The sequence below is a fragment of the Budorcas taxicolor genome, chromosome 24 (assembly GCF_023091745.1).
Source record: "Budorcas taxicolor isolate Tak-1 chromosome 24, Takin1.1, whole genome shotgun sequence".
Lineage (NCBI taxonomy): Eukaryota > Metazoa > Chordata > Mammalia > Artiodactyla > Bovidae > Budorcas > Budorcas taxicolor.
Window position 1 is genome coordinate 20,920,780 of NC_068933.1, and position 21,820 is coordinate 20,942,599.

At 41.2% G+C, this 21,820-nt stretch overlaps 1 protein-coding gene across 1 annotated transcript in view; it reads right to left on the minus strand.

Moving 5' to 3' along the window:
* Positions 1-19,536, minus strand: part of TUSC3 (tumor suppressor candidate 3) — a 221,634-nt gene extending 202,098 nt beyond the window's left edge. Inside the window, exon 1 of the mRNA XM_052661361.1 lies at positions 19,237-19,536. Coding sequence (XP_052517321.1) covers positions 19,237-19,374 — 138 coding nt within the window. The 5' untranslated portion in view covers positions 19,375-19,536. The remainder of the gene's footprint in view (positions 1-19,236) is intronic.
* Between the last annotated feature and the right edge of the window lie 2,284 nt (positions 19,537-21,820).

The following is a 21,820-nucleotide window of genomic DNA, read 5'->3' on the forward strand; positions in this document are numbered from 1 at the left end:
TGGATGGAGGAGCCTGGTGGGCTGCAGTCCATGGGATGGCTAGGAGTCAGACACGACTGAGCGACTTCACTTCCACTTTTCACTTTCATGTGTTGGAGAAGGAAATGGCACCCCACTCCAGTGTTCTTGCCTGGAGAATCCCAGGGACGGGGGAGCCTGGTGGGCTGCCATCTCTGGGGTCACACAGAGTCTGACATGACTGAAGCGACTTAGTAGCAGCAGCAGCAGCATACAGCAAACATGTGCTGATGTAAAGTCAGTTAATTTTGAGTTACTCACAAGGGAGATTATACTGAGTGGTCCTGACCAAATTAGATGAGCACTGTAGAAGAAAGTGAAGAATCAGAGAGGCGAGCCTACTGGCCTGGAAGAAAGCAAATGGCCACGTTTTAAACTGCCCATGGAGAGAGCCACATGGCTAAGAACCAGAGGGTGGCCTCCAAGAATGGAGAGAACACAGCCAGCAAGAAAATACACAACCAGGTTCTTCAATTCCAGGTGCCGGGAGCCAGCATGAGGAATCCCGCCCGTGGCAAAGGTAATGAGGAAGGAAGCTTGACAAAATGCAAGGGCATGATCACGCTTCAGGGGTTCCCCCTGGAATTTCCTGAGCATCCACCCCAAAAAACCAGAGTCTGCCTGCTTTACTGTGTTATGCTTTCCACCTACTCTTCTGACATTAACAGGGGGCTGTCCCCCCACCACCTTTTTCTGGAAAAAGTTAATTTAGAGCTTTTAGATAATAAATCTCCTGGGCATAATAAGTGTTTCAATCCAAAAACCCCTCTGATGGCTTTCTAGCCTGCCTGCCGTACTCTTACAGCTGCGCATGTGATTGTTTGCGGCCTCCCGACCGTGAGAGGCACAGGAAGCTTAAAACATCCTAGGAATGTAGGGGCTTCCGAGCAGTTAAAATCATTAGAATAGGACTGATTAAAGGTTTCATTTTTGAGCCAATACTTGCTGCCAAATTTTCATGTCTTTTATTTGTAGATCTAGTTGGTATATAGAAAAAACAGGTAGTAGCCCTGGTATTGGCAACATTAGTTCTTTGAGTTAAGTACTTTCTTTGTTATAATCCACTGCACCTTTGTTCTACAGGAATGTAACTTTATTTAGTACTTTGAGGGTGATGCAGAGTAAAGAAAAAACACTTCTAGGGAAAAAGAGTTTTCTGGTTGATAGACATTTATCTAGGAAGAGAGCCATAAAAATGTTAACAGGCCTCTTGGCCAGAAGATAATGTAAACCACCTGAGACCTTTTGTATACGGGAAGGTATGCAAAAAGAAAGCCTGGTCTCAATGAGGGTCAGGACTGCTGCCCCTGCATAACTCTGCATATTCCATTATTTCTTTATGTACAACTTGTCTGCATATTCCATTATTTCTTTATGTACAACTTGGGTTATATAAGCTGCTTTTGAAAATAAAGTTGTGGGTCTAGCACCAATGCTGGGCTTCCCCATGTCGTTCTTTTCTCCCCTTTTCCGGCTGAATTCCCATCTGGAGCGTGGAGGCTCGCCAAGTCTACTTACTTGCCCTGGCTTCTAAGATCCACGCGAGAGGGAGCCCAAGGCGGGGCACCCTCCACTATTCAAGTGGGCGCCGGTGGTCTAACGTAGATGGTGCAAACCTCTTGTCTCGAGGTTTTATTAGTTTTCCACGTAAACCAAGTTATTCAGCCTCTTTTCTCCACTAATTTTCCTACTACACTATTCTTTCCTAATCTCTTTATATTTCTAATTAAATAGTCCTTTCCCAGACTCTGACTCCGTCCCTGCTTCGAATTCCCTGAATCCACCGGGGCTGGACCCTGGCATCCAGGAACTGAAATCTACCAACAACTTGAGTGAGTTAAGAAGAGGCTCTAGAGCTCCTGATGAGAACACAGCCTAGCCACACCTGAACGTCAGCCTGGGAGCCTCTCAGCAGAGAATCCAGATCTGTTACCTGTAGAAACTATGAGAGGCAAAGAAAAAAAAAAACAAAAACAGGTAACATTTTTAGTCACTAAATCTGTGGTCATCTGCTATGCATCAATATAAAACTAATACAGTCACAAACCACCTTTGTATTTATAGCCTATTTCTGAATGCTCCTAGGGACTATTCATCTGAAGAGGAAGAGATAAGTGTGATGGAGAGATACACTAAAAAGCAGCTCTATTATTACAGCACACTCCTAAGATTACTTCAGTAATAGAACAAGACACATTATATACAAACCACAAATGATAACGTCTCAGAAGAAAACCATGAGAAAACAGTGGTTGGTATATCATCACAGGACTCAACCCCCCGTGATAATTCTGTAACAATACCCTGGTTATAACAAAATGCTGGGGATGGTTTTTATCTCCAAAATCTCTGAAGACAAGAGACTCCTGCTTAGTTGTCACTGCGGCTGTTTTTTCCATTTCTTTCTTAGGTCTGAAAGCTGACTTAAAATCAATTCTTACCTCTTTTTATTAATCGTTCTGATTATCTATATCCAGAAATCAATTCTTATTGATGCATTTTAAATCAGAGACCAATGAATGATATGAATTCATATTGGCTTATATCTCATAAAATGATCCAGAGCTGAAACAGTCTGTAAGAAATTTAGCTAGATTTAATACTCTTACACAAAAGGCTGCAATTTGTAAAGGATAAAATGTTGCCAAATTTCTACAAGATCATTTAAGCAGAAGCAATATTCCATACATCCATGAAATACTGCAGACATGAAAAAATTTATCTGGTACATAAAAATGCTGAAACATCAGGAAATTGGTTTGAGACCTTGGAAGTATGATATGGAGGAAATGAAGGTTACTGTTAACTGCCTAACAATTTCTTTTTTTAAAACTGCAATACTGCCACCTAATCAAAGAAAAAGCTTATATAAAATTTTCAAGATCACAACTGATTCCTTACAGTTTTTGTATCTACAGTGAGTATTCCCCTAATCTCTTAACTAGATCCTCTCGGGCTACTAAAATGAAAACTTTTCACTGTCCTTAACTTTGCGACCCCATGGACTGTAGCCTGCCAGGCTCTTCTGTCCTTGGGATTCTCCAGGCAAGAATACTGAAATGGGTTGCCATGCCTTCCTCCAAGAGGGAGAAGGAGGTTCCCAATCCATGGCTCAAACCCAGGTCTCCCTTATTGCAGGCAGATTCCTTACCATCTGAGCCACCAGGGAAGCTGTGTGCTCACATAAAAACCTCTGCTGTTGTATGAATCAGACCTTCAAAACCTTAAGTTCTCCATCTTGTTCAGTCACTGTCATGTACGGAACTCTTAGTCACTACCCTTCATCTTTCTTTTACTCTGAGTATTGAGTAAAGTCCACATAAACAATCTTACCTCCTAGCCTTTCAGCTCTTTATCCTCATCACTTCCAATAACTAACCTCAACTCCAGCCCTTATGAGCAGGGTCTCACCTGGTACAGTTTCACCTCTGCAACGGTACACTGATATAACCCAGTAATGACAAAAACCAGCTCTCCCAGTTCCCTCACTCTGGTTTCCCCTACAACATTCCGACCCTCCACTATCACTGGGGCCTTGCTTCTTTCCCCTCTCAGCACGGACAGTCTTTTATCTTCCAAGTCCCTCATCCCACAGCATGTCTGTTAACTCCCCCTGCCACTCTTTCCATCTCCCACCTGAAACCTCCAACCCTGAAGCAATCCAACTGCCTACACTTCTTGTCCCTGCAGTTTCCCTTCTGGGTCAGTTACAGGAAAAGAAAATCAAATAAGGATCATACAAAACTCATGATTTCTCAAATTATCTGACCCTTCCTGTGACTTAACAATGCTTCTTTGTTTTCCTATTCTGTGTAAACTGGGTAATTCTAGGCAAATTACCTGATGCCTATTCTCGCTACTTAAGACTAGTCACTGTCCTAGACAACTTACTCCTCCTTTTCAGTTCACCTTCCATTTCATAGAGGAAACAGTCTCGGCCACCAAAGGAACAAATGTGCCTGCAACTGTACCCCTTCTTTCACCCCCTTCTCTCATCAAAAGGTAAGAGAGGTCGCTACTCCTTGTAAACAATCCAACAGCTTGTATTACAGAGCACTACTGGCTCCAATCTCAGCGTTTAAAAAATAAAGGTGGATTTCACCAACTCATGGGCTGGCAGGGAGACTGTGCTCACCCTCTTCACACGAGGACCCAGATAATAAGAGTATCCACTGCATCAAACACTCCCAGTCCCCTGCCAGAAGGAAAGAGACAATGGTGGAGCATGTAGTGACTCTCGGAGCCTCTGCCTGTCACGGACACATGACACCTCTGCTCACATCTCAAGAGCCGAAGTCAGTCATGTGGCCAAGCCCGAGTTCACAGGAGTGGGGAACTGCAATCCTATCACGGGCATGGAAGAAAAGCCAACACTATCTGCAGCTCTGAGAGCTGCCACAGTGCCTATAAAGCTAACCCCACCCGAGTCTCCAGCTCCCACTCCCCTCTCCCCACCCAGCTCTGCTTGGGTTACCTTCTCTCTTCACCTGTCAACCTCTTCTCCAGCTCCCACCCACTTAACTCTCCATCCTTCCCCGGCAGAAGTGCCTGATGAAGTGCCCCGGCGGAAGAGACACTGGCTGTCTCCGCTTCCTCTTGACCCACTCAGGTACTCACCCACTCCCTTCCAGTTGCCGGCTTAGCACTGCAGTCAAACGGCGCTGGCTAAATCCAAAGGGCTCTTACTAGTTTTTGTTTAGCCTGTTGCCATTCACCTCCACTGACCCCTCTCTTGCTGGAACATTCTTCTTCTGTGCCATCCCCTCTGCGGGGCTTCTTCCTAGCTCTCCGGTGGCGCAGCCTTGGTCTCTTCTGCAAGCCTGCCTTCTGGAGGACAGTGACACACTGGTATCCCTGAGGGTCTGCCTTTGCTGTCTGTTTTCACCCTACGTACTCTGGCAGGGTGATTTTTAACCACTAACAAAAATTCAATTACCACTGATGCTAATGATTTCCAAAGCCATTTCATCTTTAGCCAAATCAAAGGTCTGTATTCATACATTCTACCACCTCTCAAACACCTCAGTTTGGATTTCACCCATGTATCACACACAGTCTTAGCAGGGAACGTTATCTTCCTTCCAAAATCTCATCTTTCTCTTGTTTCCCATTTCAGTAAATAGAATTTCTGTTTTACCAAGAAATGGAGTCCTTATTCTTGCCACCTTCTTCACCCCACACACAACTGATCACCAACAGCTGCCAATTCTGGCTCACAGAGTTCAAAAATCCAGTGACCACTCTGTATTCTCACTGCCACAAACTGCCATCAACTCTCATGTCCATTCCTGCCAGAGCCTCTTGAGCAGACTGCTGCTGTTGCTCCAATTTCACATTCCCACCGAAGCTGATTGCCACAGCATTGACAGAGCAATACTCCTCAATGTGAGCCTCATCACCTCCAAGATAAAACCTTTCAATTCCTCCCACTGACTTCAAGGTCAATGCCCACAGAGACCCTTGGGATTTGACTCCAGCTTCCATTCCAGCCTCAAGCCCTGTCACCCTGCCCACCCTGTGCATTCTAAGCCAAGCCATGTCGACCTACTTTGAGTTCCCTGAATTTGTTGTGCTTTTTCATATTTCTGGACCTTCACAGTACTAGTTCTTCTTCTTAGAACACTCCTTCCTTCATTAAATCATTTCCTATGTGTACCTTCCATCCTAAAGGAAATCAACCCTGAATATCCATTGGAATTGCTGAAGCTGAAGCTTCAGTACTTTGGCCACCTGATGCAAAGTGCCAACTCACTGGAAAAGACCGTGATGCTGGGACAGAACGAGGGCCAAAGGAGAAGGGAGCCGCAGAGGATGAGGTGGTTGGACAGCATGATCGACTCAATGCGTATGACTCTGAGCAAACCCAGGGAGACTGTGGAGGACAGAAGAGCGTGGTGTGCCGCAGTCCATGGGGTCACAAAAACCTGGACCTGACCTAGTGACTGAACAACAAATAATGTGTACCTTCAGTTTTCAGCTGACCCCAATGTGCTAACCTACCACCACGGCAGCCATCAGTTTCCAGTTCATTCATTTCTCACACCACACTATAAATAACTGTTTTCCTGTCTGAATCTCCTTCTAGGCTAGGAGCAACAGAAAATGTCAGAACAGTGGCTGTCCTATTCGCTACTTTACCTCCAAAAGACAGCATGATATCTGACATGCAGTATTCATCAACAGATGATTGTTGAAAAAAAGGAACAACAGATCGCATTTCAGAGAAATGTCAGTGACATGGCCCTTTACTCAGTAATGTGTGCCATCTTTTAGGAAGATGACACTCAAATAAAATTATTTTCTACCACTTACTTCAATTATATCTACTTAAAATAATCCAAAAGGACATAATGTGAAAAAAATTACATTATTTAAGAAATCAATAGCCAGAAGAACAATCACAAAATTTAAAAGTCTCCTCTACTTAGGACTTCTGTTATGACTGTAATTACTTACAGACAAGTAAGACTAGGAACTCCGTACAATAAAGAAGTTCAGATTTTGGTAAGATATGAGTAAAATAATACAGAAAGGCTCCCTGGGATCATCTATTATGACATGAAGGAATCCTGTGAAAATGCAAAAACAAAAAAAAATGGGCTGTAATCTATGTAAAAATGCCATAGAGCTAACCTAACTTTACAAAGGAAAACACCACTGTTTCCTTCACCAATTCCTTTTTAGATAATGAAGTATGTTTTTTCTGTTCTGATAATATGTATCTCGAACCCTAGAGACTGGTGCTAATGATGGTACTCAGAAAACTGACTACTTCTTTAAGGTTTCTTATCTATCATGAGTTACTACAGAAATAGTAACTATGCCATATTGAAAACTAGAGTGGTGTACAGAAATAGCTTATTATTTTAATTTGTGGCTTTGTAGATTAAAATGGGAAAAGATAAGGCAAGTGTAAATCTAATTGCTATTTGACAGTCAAATAAAAAGAACTTACGTAGCTCTGCCACCATTAGTTTTAGTTATCCTCTATGGATCATGTAACTCAAACTGTTAAAAACTAGTATTAGTCAAGGTTCTTTATAAGGACATTATATTCAAATCAGAGCAGAACTATTACTAAGATTCAACCTCTAAGACAAAATTACCTTTGATATTTAGCAAAACTACCATAAATCATTCAGATATCATATTTCATATAATTTTACCATCTAAAAAGGATCTAAGCAAATGTTTAATCCAATAGCTTTTAACTTTTTAAAAATCTAATAAACAGGACAGATGCTCATGCCAGAAAAATCCATTTATGATATAAATGAAAAATGTTTATAATTTCAGAGGGCCAATGGGAAGCTTTTCCTATTTAACCTAGATTCAGACATCCTGATCTTTTTCAATGTTCTCATTTTACAACCGAACTGATGTTTCAAAAGGTTAAGTGCCTGGCCCAAGAGCACAGAGTTTATATCAAAGAACCTGGAACCCATAGTTCATTTTCTGGAACTAACTTTTATTAAACCCTTAACCTTTTGTAAAGTTCACATTTCATTTCCTCTTCAAACCAACTTCAAGTTGGGAATTACTCTAATTTATAAAGACGGAAACTGTGGTCTAAATAATTGGCAAAGATGAACAATGTGGCTAGAATTCACATTACGGGCTTTTCACAGTTTCATTCCACTCTATAAAGACTACCCAACAGTAAAATAAGAAGAAAAGACAATGAGAAAGCAAAAGAGCAAATTATACAGCCACAGACTTTCAATTGAAGGCCAAAGAGAGGCGACAATTAAAATCAATAGCAAAAAAAAACCAGAGGTGACAGTGGCATTCCAACAATCTCTGCTATCCATCATTCTGCCACAAAGCCATGTGTAAAGTCAAGTCGCACAAGTCAAGGCTGATGAACTTTCAAAAAAGAAGGAAAGAAGAGTGACGTCAGCATCATGTCAGCATAAGACGACCTTCATTTTATCATTCCCTCCCCTCAACAACAAAAATTCAGCACCCACTGAAAAATAAAAGTAACTCTGTAAGAGCTGAGGAATCCAGAAACCCAAACTGAGCTGACTGGTGGAGTACTATCTCTGTCAGAGCAAACATTCAAAGTCTGGAAAAGGAGAGAATTTACTCACATATGCAGATATCAATGTAAGGAACCAAGGATCACAAAAATCAGGTAAACATGATACCACCAAAGGAGACTAATAATGCTTTGATAACAGATACTTAAAACGTGCAGATCTAAGAACTGTCAGACAAATTTCTTAAAGAATTTGATTGACCTACAAACACATGCAGACAAATGAAATTAGGAACACAATGCTTCAACCAAACGAGAAGATCAACAAAAAAAAAGAAATTAAAAAAACCAGAAATCCCAGAGTACAAAAATACAATACCTGATCAGAAGAATTCAATAGAGTTTCAAAACCAGACTCAATCACAGAAAAGAAAGAATCAGGACAACTGAAATCATCCAGTCAGAGAAACAAAAGATTGAAGAAAGCCTACAGGAATTATGGGACACAATCAAAGGAACAATGCTTGCATTATAGGAATCCCAGAAGGAGAGGAGAAAGAAAAGGGGACAGAAAGTATATTTAATGCAACAACAGAAGAAAACCTGTAGAGGGAAACAGACCTCCAATTCTAAGACGTACAGAGCACGCTAAATATGTTACACCCAAACAGGGCTTCCCAAGTGGCGCCATGGTAAACAATCCAATTGCCAATGCAGGAGATGCAAGTTCGATCCCTGGGTCAGGCAGATCCCCTGATGTAGGAAATGGCAACCCATTCAGTACTCTTGCCGAGACAATTTCATGGACAGAGGAGCCTGGCAGGCCACAGCCCACAGGTTTGCCAAGAGTTGTACACAACTGAGTGTGTACACGGACACAGACACACATACACAGGGCTATACTGAGACACTTATCAAATGCTGTAGGAAAAGTAACCATGATAAAATGGTTACTGCCAAATCTTGAATCATTTGAAGAAAGTAATGATGACATTCTCAACACCCAATTTAGTAGCAGAATCTGTCACATAAGAAAATATTCATGAAAAATTATGCACATCAAATGTCTTTAAAAGTTTCTTTTGAAATGCCAAATCAATATATGCTACTCATGAAAATTCACTTTGGAAACATAAAACCAACCACAGAACATCCTGGGAATTCAGTCACTAACATAAGCACCAAAGTTGGCAATTCATTAAGCACTTATGTTCCAGGCACTATGCTAAATACTTTAGAGGATTATCCCATGAAGGGTCACAACTCTATAGCAGGGACTAACAGACTATCTCTACTTTTCATACAAAGAAGTTGAAGCTTGGAGAGCTTAAGTAATTTGACGAAAGTAGCCTTACTAAGCATTTACCAAGTACAAGGCACTATGCCTGAATATGGAGGATAGAAATATAAAAATAAAACTACAACCCTTCTTCTCAAAGGGCTTGCAGAATAAAAGGAACAACAGACAACAGGCAATAATTCAGCCAAGAGCCATTCAGAAGCAGCACACAGACCATCGATGTGAGCACAGGGCGCATGCGTGCTCAGTCACTCCAGTCGTGTCCAGCTCTGAGACACTATACAACCCCATGGACTATCGCCCGCCAGGCTCCTCTGTGCACGGGATTCTCCAGACAAGAACACTGTCATGGGTTGCCATGCCCTCCTTTACGGAATCTTTCCGCCCCAGAGATCAAGCCCGTGTCTCCTGCGTTGCAGGCAGATTCTTTATCCACTGAGCCACCTGAGAAGCATATGGTAGGAATTCCTGATTCTAAATGGACAAAGAAGGAGTAACCTGTTTAAGTTAACCCTAGAGAGAAGCATATACCAGTGGCGAGATCTAAAACAGGAGAGTTAGACAAAGCCTCACTCAGGAAAAGCACTCAACAGCGTGAGAAGAACACTGAGTCCATTTTATTGGCATTTAAAACAATACTCCTCCAAGACAGCATTGGTTAGAAAAGTCCCAGGGGACATCTTGGGCTGGGGTGAAGGAAGAGGTGGCAAAAAAATCACAAGTGAGTAAAGGTTTGAAACCTAGTAAAATGTGACCTGATTTCGGACTCTGGCAAACAGATGTGTGAAGATGCTTTACTTAGTGTTAGAGATTGTAGGAGACACCACTTAGCAAAGAAAGATGGAATAGAAACTTTCATACTTTCTGAATTCATGTAGGTTACAGAGTTCTGTCTTTTGTGACTTTAGGCTCCCCTCAGCCTAAGTTCATTTATGTAAACAACTTGCTAAAGAAAATGATGGCCTAAGTTTATAAATTATGTTTTCAAAGGGGTCAACTCTAAGTATCATTAAAGTTCATAAAAGATCAGTTATGAAAAGAAAGACAAAATAATAGTGTAATCAAAATAAAAAAGAGGGGAGAGGCAGAAACATGGAAGGAGTAACTGAGCATGGGGATAGGGAAATACAACCCTGGTGGCAGGAAAACTCCTTTCTAGTCCCCGTTTTGTTATTTAGCCTGGAATCAGATTTTCCTGCTTTATCATTCTATAGTGCAGTGTTTAAACCCTCCTCGCCCCCCACACCCCCTCACACACATCCAGTTACTATCCTCTTGATAATGTGGAGTCCACGGGACATCAAAGCCCATGACTCAGGCAGCTCTCAGTAGGAAGCCAAGCTGAATCACAGGGCCATTATGATTCTGTTACACCTTAACTCAGTCACTCTTTCTCCCCATAAAGGCTCCAAAAGGGGGGAAAAATGTACAGGAAACAAGCACAGGACATAGCAAAGCCACTCCACTTTTACGAGTGAGAAAAGTCTTTTATTCCCTTTGAAAGATTTCACTGTAAAAAAAAAAAAAAGGAACCCATCAACACTGCACAAAACCAGCTCTTTGAGAAAGGTCCCTGTTTTTCTGCTTAATCGTAACTCAAACGTTAACTGAGTTTATTAAAATAAGATCTTTTTTAAAAGAAAATATCTTCCTGAATTTTATTTCACATATGTTTAAGTTACATACCAACATATTACATATGCAGAAGCAAAAGAGATAAGTAATTTTTTTACAACATTCACATAGAAAGCAGCATACAGCAAATATATTCAGGTATACCTACTCTCTTCTACTCTTCTTGGGCTAATAGCTTTAAAGGCACGTAACAAATTTACGCCTAATTTCTTTCCCACCATCTTTTGGACATAATTTTTGGAAAGAGAATTTCATTTTATACAATAAAAATGAGATTATTTCAATAAAAGGAACACATGAATATTCACTTCAAAGACAAACACAAACTTCTAATACTGACCACTGATATTCAAAGATTGGCAATGACTATATATACTTAATGGTCCTTCACTAATATTTAATAACTAACTCATATAGCAAAGTACTAGTTAGGTGACTAAAACATAGTGTAGAAAGAGTTCTTTGGAGCAAGACGGTAAACTTACAAGTTGTACAGTCATGTATAAAATTCTTAATGCAAGATGACCTTCCTCAGTAGAATGCTTTCAAATACAAAAATCAGAAAATTCAATTTGAAATGTAAACAATAAGAAGGGCTTCCCAGGCACGCCAGTGGTAAAGAACCCACCTTTCAATGCAGGAGACATAAGAGAAGCTGCTTCAATCCCTCCAGAAAAGATCCCCTGGAAGAGGGCATGGCCACCCACTCCAGTATTTTTACCTGAAGAATCCTATGGACAGAAGAGCCTGGCAGGCTACAGTCCATAGGGTTGCAAAAAGTCAGACACAACTGAAGTGACTTAGCACAAACAATGAGAAAGCTTGTTAACTTAACAAGGAGTCCACAGTAGAGCAATTCCGAGGCTAGTTAAGCCATGCCATCAAGCACACTGGCTCTTCCCTCTTTTCAACTCTGCTGTCATGAACTTACTGGTTCTGACCGCAGGCTTGTATTTATGTGGTTCAAGGTGAGTTCAGCAACTCAAGCATCACATCCTGATACACACATTCAAAGACAGGAAGAGAGAATTAACCCCACCCCAATCTTGGGTCCTTTATAAAGGAGGAGGAGGAAACTTCCGAAAACCCTACGTAATCGTATCATATGCTCACTCCTAAACCAACCATTAGAAAGGTACTGGATAATCGTGATAATCTTCGACGAATGAAAATGACTGCTTAGGGCTTGGGATGGTCCCAATTTCTATTACTTAAATCAAACCAAGGAATACTGTTAACAAAGACAAAGGTAAGGCAAACAAAATTGTCACAACCACCAAGATATTGTGAAGATTATAAACAATTTAAGTGAAATGCCTGGCATTACATCTTCTATCTACACTGACTTTTTCTCATTTCCTGATACAATTTAAGCCTTAATTCTGACTCCCAAGTTTGTTAAATTCACCAAATTACAGGAAGGCTTCTCATTCAATTTAATATTTAATATTAGTAAGCAGAGTTCACAATTTGTAATCAATTTTGTACCTTAAGTTTTACCCACAAAAATCCTATGAACTAACTTTCCAATGGTTTGCCTTTCTTCTGGGCAGAGAGGACACAATTTTTCCAAAAGTTGAGTCAAATCATGTTGACAACAATATTAAGCCACCTCTAAAAATACATATCTAAAATAAACAGACAACAGTTCCATTAAATAAAATCAATACCACAATTTACCTAACGTATAGTGTGGTGTCCCCCTTTTCCTTAAAGGTAGCTGAGCTCTCACAGTAGCATTCAGGGGAAAGAAACGTCCTTTTCCACTTTCAAACATCAAAATATTAATAGGTATCTTCACATAAGCAACCAAAAATGTAGTAACAAAAAAAAAATTTAAAAATGCAGTAACAAATATGTTAGAAAATACTTCCTTTCTTTCTTAACTTTTCTCAATTTATTAATGGCTTCAGGATGCTATGCTTCTAAGTTAGGACTTTTCATCACAGATTTGTGAAACATGCTGTAATATAAGCTCACTGTTGACGCTGACTTTTTTCTTTTTGACATTAAACCGAAGCAGACAACCAGGTAGGTAGGTAGACAGATACCTATTACTACAACAATAACAAAAAGATACTCTCTATTCTTCGTAATACTATTTTGAAGTTTCACAATTCAAACTAAGTCTTTCTGTGTTTTACATCTCTATGTGTAGAATTTTGCAAGATGCTCTCCTTAAATCTATGTAAAACTTGGCAAGAAATTACGTGAAGTCAGCCTTTATGTACAGTGTGCAAAACATAAGAGCTACCAAGATATATATATATGGCAAGTGATTACTAAATTAGGTTAAAATGTGTTCCCCATAAAACAGCACTGTTAACAGCAATGAGAAAACAGATGGGCAGAGGCCAGGACAGTTTCCCCTTAGATATGCTCAATTAGAGAAGCAGCAGAAATCTAGCCAATAGATAGAAAAAAAAAAAAAAAACTAGAGAGATTAACATAAACACTACTTATTTGGGTTCATGACCTACCTGTCCTCTAGCAGGAGAAATGTCACTCTGACACTAAGCCCAAGGTAAATTTTCTGGTGGGATTGGATCATGTTGTTGTTCAGCTGCTCAGTTATGTCTCACTCTTTGCAACCCCACAGACTGCAGCACAACAGGCTTCCCTGTCCTTCATCATCCCCCAGAGTTTGCTCAAATCCATGTCCACTAAGTGGGTGATGTCATCCAACCATCTCATCCTCTGTCACCCCCTTCTCCTGCCTTCAACCTTTGCCAGCATCAGGGTCTTTTCCAATGAGTGGGCTCTTTACATGGTCTAATACACCAATAAAACCTGGAGGCTACTTAAGGTAGTCACAGCCATACTGATCACTCTTACATCCAAACTCACTGTTTAAGTCAAAAGAAAACATGCGCAAGTAAATGTGGACCCCCCTCAAAAAAAGTTAACACCTGATGAATCTGTGGGTCAAGTTTCACGCTGCTGTCCGCTGTCACCGTGTCCTCCATGTGAAGAAAACACCTACAAGGGACTGAGCATGCAGGTGCTGTGTCTATGCACAGAAAGCTATCCTGAAGCGCTCATTTTGACAAAGGTACGGTCCTTTACGTCAGCAGACAGGTCACAGGTTTCCCCGTAACTTGAAAGCACACGCACTGACTGACTTTGTTCTACAGGATCTTTTCAGGGATGTCTGTACAGCACACAACTTTGCGACACGGGGTCCCTTCCAGAACACCCAGCAGCTCTGTTCACTTTCTACTTTAATGAAGATGCTGTCTTACGGTAGAGCTGAAAAGCCAGCTAAGTTTACTGCCCATTATGAAAGATCTGGTTCCACAAGCTCAAGGTTCTCTTCTGCTCCAAAATATACATTCCTGGTGTCAGCTGGCCTGTGTCACCGGCACAAACGCTGATATTGTGGCAATTCTACCGCTGTAATAAACTGTCCAGCTGTGACCCAGGAGTCCTGTGCCTTCTGCCATTACCCATGAGACTGCAGCAGGCAAAACATTCACCGTTACTGACAAGCAGTTTTGGCCATACTAAGTAAGACCTGTCATTTCCAATTACTCTTCAAGGAGTTACTGTACACAAAATATAATCTACACGACACAACAATCTGACATCACCATGACTGCTGTACATGTGGATACATATCAATGTATAATTACTACATTTCTTAAAGTTGTACTCATATGTTTGCAACCTATTTCTTCCACCTAAGTTCTCTGCTTAAAGGTAAAATCGAAATCCACTGCTTGGTTTCATCCTTTCCTTACCATTTGCTAAGACAGTGAAGTATTAAGTAACTGGATACTGGATACATACATCTTATTGTAGAATGTGCTTACAGAAGTTATCTCAGAGGCAACTAATACTGTTAGTTCTCTTAAAAAATATGAGTCACTCAATGTTTCATATTGCATGTTCATTGTTATCTACATGTTCTAGCCTGTTAGCTAATCATTTGCTTTGCAGAAAGTATAATATATATTATAGTTATCCTTCAGTATCTGATGGAAAGACCCTGATGCTGGGAAAGATTGAGGGCAGGAGAAGGGAACGACAGAGCATGAGATGGTTGGATGGTATCACTGACTCGATGGACATGAGTTTGAGCAAACTCTGGGAGTTGGTGATGGACAGGGAAGCCTGGCGTGTGGCAGTCCACAGGGTCGCAAAGAGAAACGACTGAGAGACTGAACTGAACTGATCTGATGGAAATTAGTTCCAGGACCCAGCAGATACCAAAATCTGAAACTACTCAAGCTCTTTACCCTACCAAATGGTGGGGGGACAGCTGGCCCTTTGTGTCTGCAGATAACAGGATCCACTGATGGAGAGCTGACGGCAGCTACTTTTGATGGTGGCAAAGTCACTAAGTCCAATGGAAATCATTACAGAATTTGAGCTCTTTTCATACTATTAGAAGTCATACAGACTGAAACAATTCTAAATGAAACTGATTAAACAATGTAAGAAACAGAGAAACTGTTAAAATAATGGAAACCCATGAGACACCAGAAATGCAAATGATATTAAGAAACTAAAGTCTCCTGCAAATCCATACCACTTAACATGAGGATTTAAAAATCAATTAACAGGACTGTATTCAATGTAACTAAGGAAATGGACTATAAAAATCTCTAGTTGATTTTCTTTCCCTATTCACTTATTTCTCTTGACTATATTCTTAAATAAAGAACATAGGAAAGCTAACTATATTTAGTGAGTGAAAATGTCTTCACAAACAAATAAGTATATACAAATATAGACAGACACACACATAACCATATCACCAACTGTTCCATGATATAAAAACCTCCTTTTGGGAAGTTCTCAAACAATGTAAGAGTTTGGAATTCCCAGTGTTTCAAAATAAAATAAGTAACAATTTATTCCATAAACCATAATTTAGTTATTACAAAGTCAGTTAACTTAGCAAAAAAAAATTTTACGTTATTTTCGGATTTCATTATGTCTATCCTCTTTCATTTAAATCAGGACACATAATTACAGCACCCAAATTAGTGATCATTTGTTATGTGCACTGTACTAAACACTTTAAATTTAGTCTTATTTAATCCCAACAACACTGAAATGTAGGTATTATGTCTGTATTTTTAAGAAACATAACTAAAATTCAGGAAGTTAAGTGATTTAAGATATTCTATTTCAAATAATTAGACCGGGTATGAATTGTAACCACACCACCGGTTCTATTAAAAAACCTACAATGGTAACTGTCATAAATGTGACTTCCTTAAAAGCATCCAGTGTCCAGTTTCTGATTCCAGGTTCAACTGGAGGTTTCCATTTGGATTCCCCAGCACAAAAGAAAACACCATCCATGCCAAGTCAGATGTTCTGGCACTTATGTTTGTAGTATTTATTGTAGTAAATTAAGTTCCAACTGTTATATTTTTCTGGTTCAATGGTGTCAAATCTCATACTGGGCATCAGGTTCTAATCTAAGCAAAAAACAAGCCAAACAACCACATATGGTCAAAACAACACTGTAATAGTCCTAGAAAAAAAAAAACACTTGAGACTAATCACTTTTCAGTATTTCCAATAAAGAATGTTTCTCTCTCAGTATTTGAAGAGACCATAGTTTGTTTTTTTTTAATTGAAGGATAACTGCTTTATAGAATTTTGTTTTCTGTCAAACCTCAACATGAACCAGCCATAGGTATACATATGTCCCTTCCCTCTTGAACCCCCTTCCTGTCTCCCTCCCCATCCCACTCCTCTAGGTTGATACAGAGCCCCTGATTTGAGTTCCCTGAGGCATACAGCACATTCCCGTTAGCTATCTATTTTACATATGGTAATAAGTTTCCATGTTACTCTTTCCATACATTTCACCCTCTCCTCCCCTCTCCCCATATCCATAAGTCCGTTCTCTGTGTCTGTTTCTCCATTGCTGCCCTGTAAATAAATTCGGTACCATCTTTCTAGATTCCATATATATGCATTAGTATATGATATTTATTTCTTTCTGACTTACTTCACTCTGTGTAACAGGGTCTAGGTTAATCCACCTCACTAGAACTGACTCAAAGTTGTTCCTTTTTACGGCTGAGTAATACTCCACTGTGTCTATGTACCACAACTTCTTTATCCATTCCTCTGTCAATGGACATCTAGGTTGCTTCCATGTTGTAGCTTTGTAAATAGTGCTGCAATGAACACTGAGGTACATGTGTCTTTTTCAATTTCGGTTTCCTCGGGGTATATGCATGCCTAGGAGTGCAACTGGTTGGTCATATGGTGGTTTTATTCCCAGCTTCTTTAAAGAAATCTCCATACTGTCTTCCCTAGTGGCTGTATCAATTTACATTCCCACCAACAGTGCAAAAGGGTTCCCTTTTCTCCACACCCTCACCAGCATTTATTGTTTGTAGACTTTGATGGTGGACATTCTGACCGATGTGAGGTGATATCTCATTGTAGTTTTACTTTGCATTTCTCTAATGAGCAATATTAAGCATCTTTTCATGTATCTGTTAGCCATCTGTATGTCTTCTTTGGAGAAATGTCTGTTTAGGACCATAATTTTGTAACTGAGCATCAGAAAGAGAACTAGACAATGTTTCAGAAATATGCATGCTCATTGCCGTTTCCTTCTCCAGGGGATCTTCCCAACCCAGGGATAGAACCCAGGTCTCCCACATTGCAGGCAGACTCTTTACCGACTGAGCCACCAGGGAAGCCACTTATACTAAATTAATGCTTGTTGTCACATGCTAAAGTAGTCATACTTAGAGATGCTAAGATGCTTTTTTGAAGATGTACACTTTTCAGACTTCTTTGGGGGCTTTTTTTTCCTTTCAAGCGCAAGTAACCATAGTCACAGAAGTCTATCTAGGAGACAAATCATAAGAATTTTCCTGGAGTTCCTCATCGTTTTAACTGCCCTCTGCTCTGGTAATTCACACAAAAACTACTTTTCAAAATCTCCTCCTTTTCTCAAGAAAAACTATGAAATCTAAAACTCTAAGAATGTATATAAATACCAAGTGGTAGGAGGGGGGAAATCATTATATTTGTAAATACAGTCTTAACAGCGGTTCTTCACCAAAAATCTTACCAGAACTCCACCAAGAATTTCGCTAAGGCCTATTTTCATGTTGAAATTTAAAAAGTTAAAGGAAGAAAATATATTAATCCAAAATTGTTTCAAGCAAAGAGTAAAGAGAACCAGAATTATTGTGTGTGTGAGGATGTTTTTTCACGCTCTCAACCCAGTTATCAAGAAAGTTGCGGTAACATTTGAAACCAGAATTAGAGCCAGGTGTATGTAAGTAAAACTTCACCGGGAAAAACCATTTTGAAAAAACCTCATTAATATGAGGAGATGCTCTCAGTAAACGACGTACAATTAGAAACCTTACTCACATTTCCTAATTTTTTTTTCTAATCCTTATAGATCGAGCATCCAAGGTAAAAGTTATCCAAGGACAACTGAAATTCACAAATAACTAGACAGTTACTTTAAATACGGTCAGTTACTTCAATCCTCGCCCTCGTCAAAGCTGTGCGTGTGTGCTGTGTTCCTCAGTCCTGTCGCCACGCCACTGCTGAAGCCCACCAGGCTCCTCCGTCCATGGGATTTCCCAAGCAAGCTTCTGGAGTGAATCGCCATTTCCTCCTCCAGAGAATCTTCCCGACCCAGGGATCGAACCGAGCCCCCTCTGGCTCCTGCACTGACAGGCGAATTCTTTACCACTAAGCCACCAGAGAAGCCCCTCATCAAAGTTATTAGAGGGCTAAGACTGAGGTCAGGTGATCTGAATTTCACAAACAAATGTGTGCAACCTAAATAACGTGAGGTTACTGGCACAATTATACCGTGATTTTAACCTAAGGAAAAATAGACAGCTTTACAAAGGTTTAATAAAACACAGAATAACTTTAAACACAGTCTCAATATGCTGTTGCCTCCTAAACAGATAACGAAGGGCGCAGGATAAGAAACACAAGGAACAAACCGTTCCTTCGATGCAGGCTTCAAATACTCCTAAACGGTATTTTCACATCCAACAAACCCCTTTTTACTGACTAAGGGGCCCCGAACCTTAGCCTTCAACTAAGGGTCAAAAGCGCGCCGTGACCGAAGAGCGAGGGGCTTGGCGTTGTTTTCTGAGGAAGGACATGGCAACCCCACTTTTGAAACTGTGGGGCTCAAAGGACATGCGCAAAAGCCTGCCCGCAGACTCCGCCAGCACCCCCAAAATCAGCCATCGCCCACGCCCCGCGGCCCATCTGCCTAGCAACGCGGCTCGCCCACTCGGACCCGCCCCGGCCCGCCCAGGAATGCCCACGGGATTCGCCCTACCTCCTTTTTCTTCTGTCCTCCGCCGAGCTGGATGCACAGGAGCAGCAGGAGGAGGAGGAAGGGAAAGCTCCCGGTGGGGAGATACCGCGGCCGCCGCCCCGCCTGCCTCCGGCGTGAAGGAGCGCCCCTGGCACCCATCGCCGCAGGGCAGTGTCTCCTCCACGCGCGGTAACCGTGCGCGCCCAGCTCCTACCGGCGCCCTATACCTGCCAGGCCAGCCTCCGGGAGCCCCCTGCCCGTGCCCCCGTGGATGCCTACGGCCTCGCCGGGCAGTGGGAAACCAGCGGAGGACGCTGAGGAGAAAACTGACGGCGCATCCGGTTCACCGGGAGAGGAGACCTGGAAAGACCCGGGATGGGGCAGGAAGTGGGCGTGGCCAGGGGGCCCCGGCGAGCCGCGCTGCGCGGCGCACGCAGCCCGCGGCTTGCGGGAGACCCGCGCGGCGGCGGAGGGCGTGGTCCTCTCTGCTGGCTCGCCGATCGGAACCCGAGGCTGACCTGCCGCTGAAACCAGCACCTGCTCCCGGCGATGTGCAAGGGTCCTGTTTATCCAACGCTCTACCTGGAACCAGAGACATACATAAGAAAATTGCCTTCTTCGGTGATAGAGAAGATCTCTGAGGAATTAGTAAGGATCTGGTCCTTCTAGCTCATGGCAACCCTCGGATCTCCTTGGGACGTTTTTACTCAAAAATAGTTCAGAGAACTGAATGATACTGTGATCAGAGTATTCTAAAACAGTATCTATTCCTGCTTGTTGTGAACAGAGTTTCTTAGCATGTAACATGAACAAAAATCTAAAGTAAGAACAAGTGATGCTGCATATTATCTCCTAGCAATGATTATTTATCCACAGGTACATAAACGAATTTTTAAATGCTTTATCTTTACAAGTAATGTTTTCTCGATACAGTTTTGCTTTTCATGTTTATTAGTTTTCTCATATTCATCATACATGTTATTTTGATAAATTGGGCACTACTAATAACTAATGATAACAGTACAAAACATAAATTTTAATATAGCCTTATGGTCACAGAAGTTTGTTTAAATAAAATTTCAATGTATACAACTCTTTTTGCAGAGAAGAATGACTTTCCAGCATAAAAAAATAAATCTTTAAAAGACTTCCAAGCATGAAAAAAGGTATATTAGGATAAAATTCTATCAGATTATACTGCCTCTGGGAGAGTAAATGGATTCAACCACCTTGAAGAACTGTTTAGCAGTATCTGCTAAAGATAAATACACCTAACCAAGATCCCAAAGTTCCACATGAGCATATATTCACTGAGTTACGTGTACAAATTTGGATAGCTGCTTTATTCAAAAAAGGCCCAAGCTGCAAAGAGACCAAATATCCATCAACGGTAAAATAGAGAAATAATTTGTGATACAGTAACACCATATAACAGTAGAAACAAACTAATGACATTTATGCATATTAATATATGGAATGAATTTTACAACATAAAGATCCACACACAAAAGTAATATATTAGGGTTTGTAGAAATAAAGATCAAGATCAACCAGGTGTAAATAGGCAAAGGCTGCTTATTCGGTGCTTGCAACATCAAGTGACAGCTGACATCACTTGAGCTTGTGCACAGACTCAAAGGCAGGCAGAAGAGTAGGAAACAGCAGTGGAAAGAGAGGAAGGCTTCAGGTGTGCTGTGATTGGAGGCTGTAGACATGACAAAAGCTATAGGTGAGCTAACTAGAAAGGGGAACTCCTTATGTGACTGCTTAGAAATGTGTATTTGGCTTTCCATAATTAGTCTTAAATTGGAGGCATGGCCAAAAATTAGGGAGACTGTCAGTTATTAATCAAGTACTGGCCATTTGGGATCAGTTGTTAGAGAAGTCATGGTTTGTTCTTGAAAAGTGAAAGTCACTCAGTCATGTCCAGCTCTTTGCAAAGCCATGAACTATACAGTCCATGGAATTCTCGAGGCCAGAATACTGGAGTGGGTAGCCTTTCCTTTCTCCAGGGGATCTTCCCAAGCCAGGGATCTAACTCAGGTCTGCCACAGTGCAGGTGAATTCTTTACCAGCTGAGCCACAAGGGAAGGCCATTAACAAACAATAAAATGTTAACTTCCCTAGTGGTCCAGAGGCTAACACTCTGTGCTCCTAATGCAGGGGGCTTGGGTTTGATCCCTGGTCAGGGAACAAGATGCCACATGCTGCAACTAAAACCTGGACAGCCAAATAAATAAATATGCATTTTAAAAAGAGGTGGTCCAGAGGCTAAGACTCTGTGCTCCCAATGCAGGGGGCTTCAAGCTTCGGTTTGACCTCTGGTCAGGAAACTAGATCCCACATGCTGCAACTAAGATCCTGGATACTGCCACTAAAACCTGGACAGAAAGTACATAAATACACATTTTAAAAAGTGATCTAATAGTTCATTTACTCAGTCATGTCCGACTCTTTGCGACCCCATGGAATGCAGCACACCAGGCTTCCTTGTCCTCACCAACCCCTGAAGCTTGCTCAAAGTCATGTCCATCGAGTTGGTGATGCCATCAAACCAGCTCATCCTCTGATGTCCCCTTCTCTTCTCACCTTCAGTCTTTCCCAG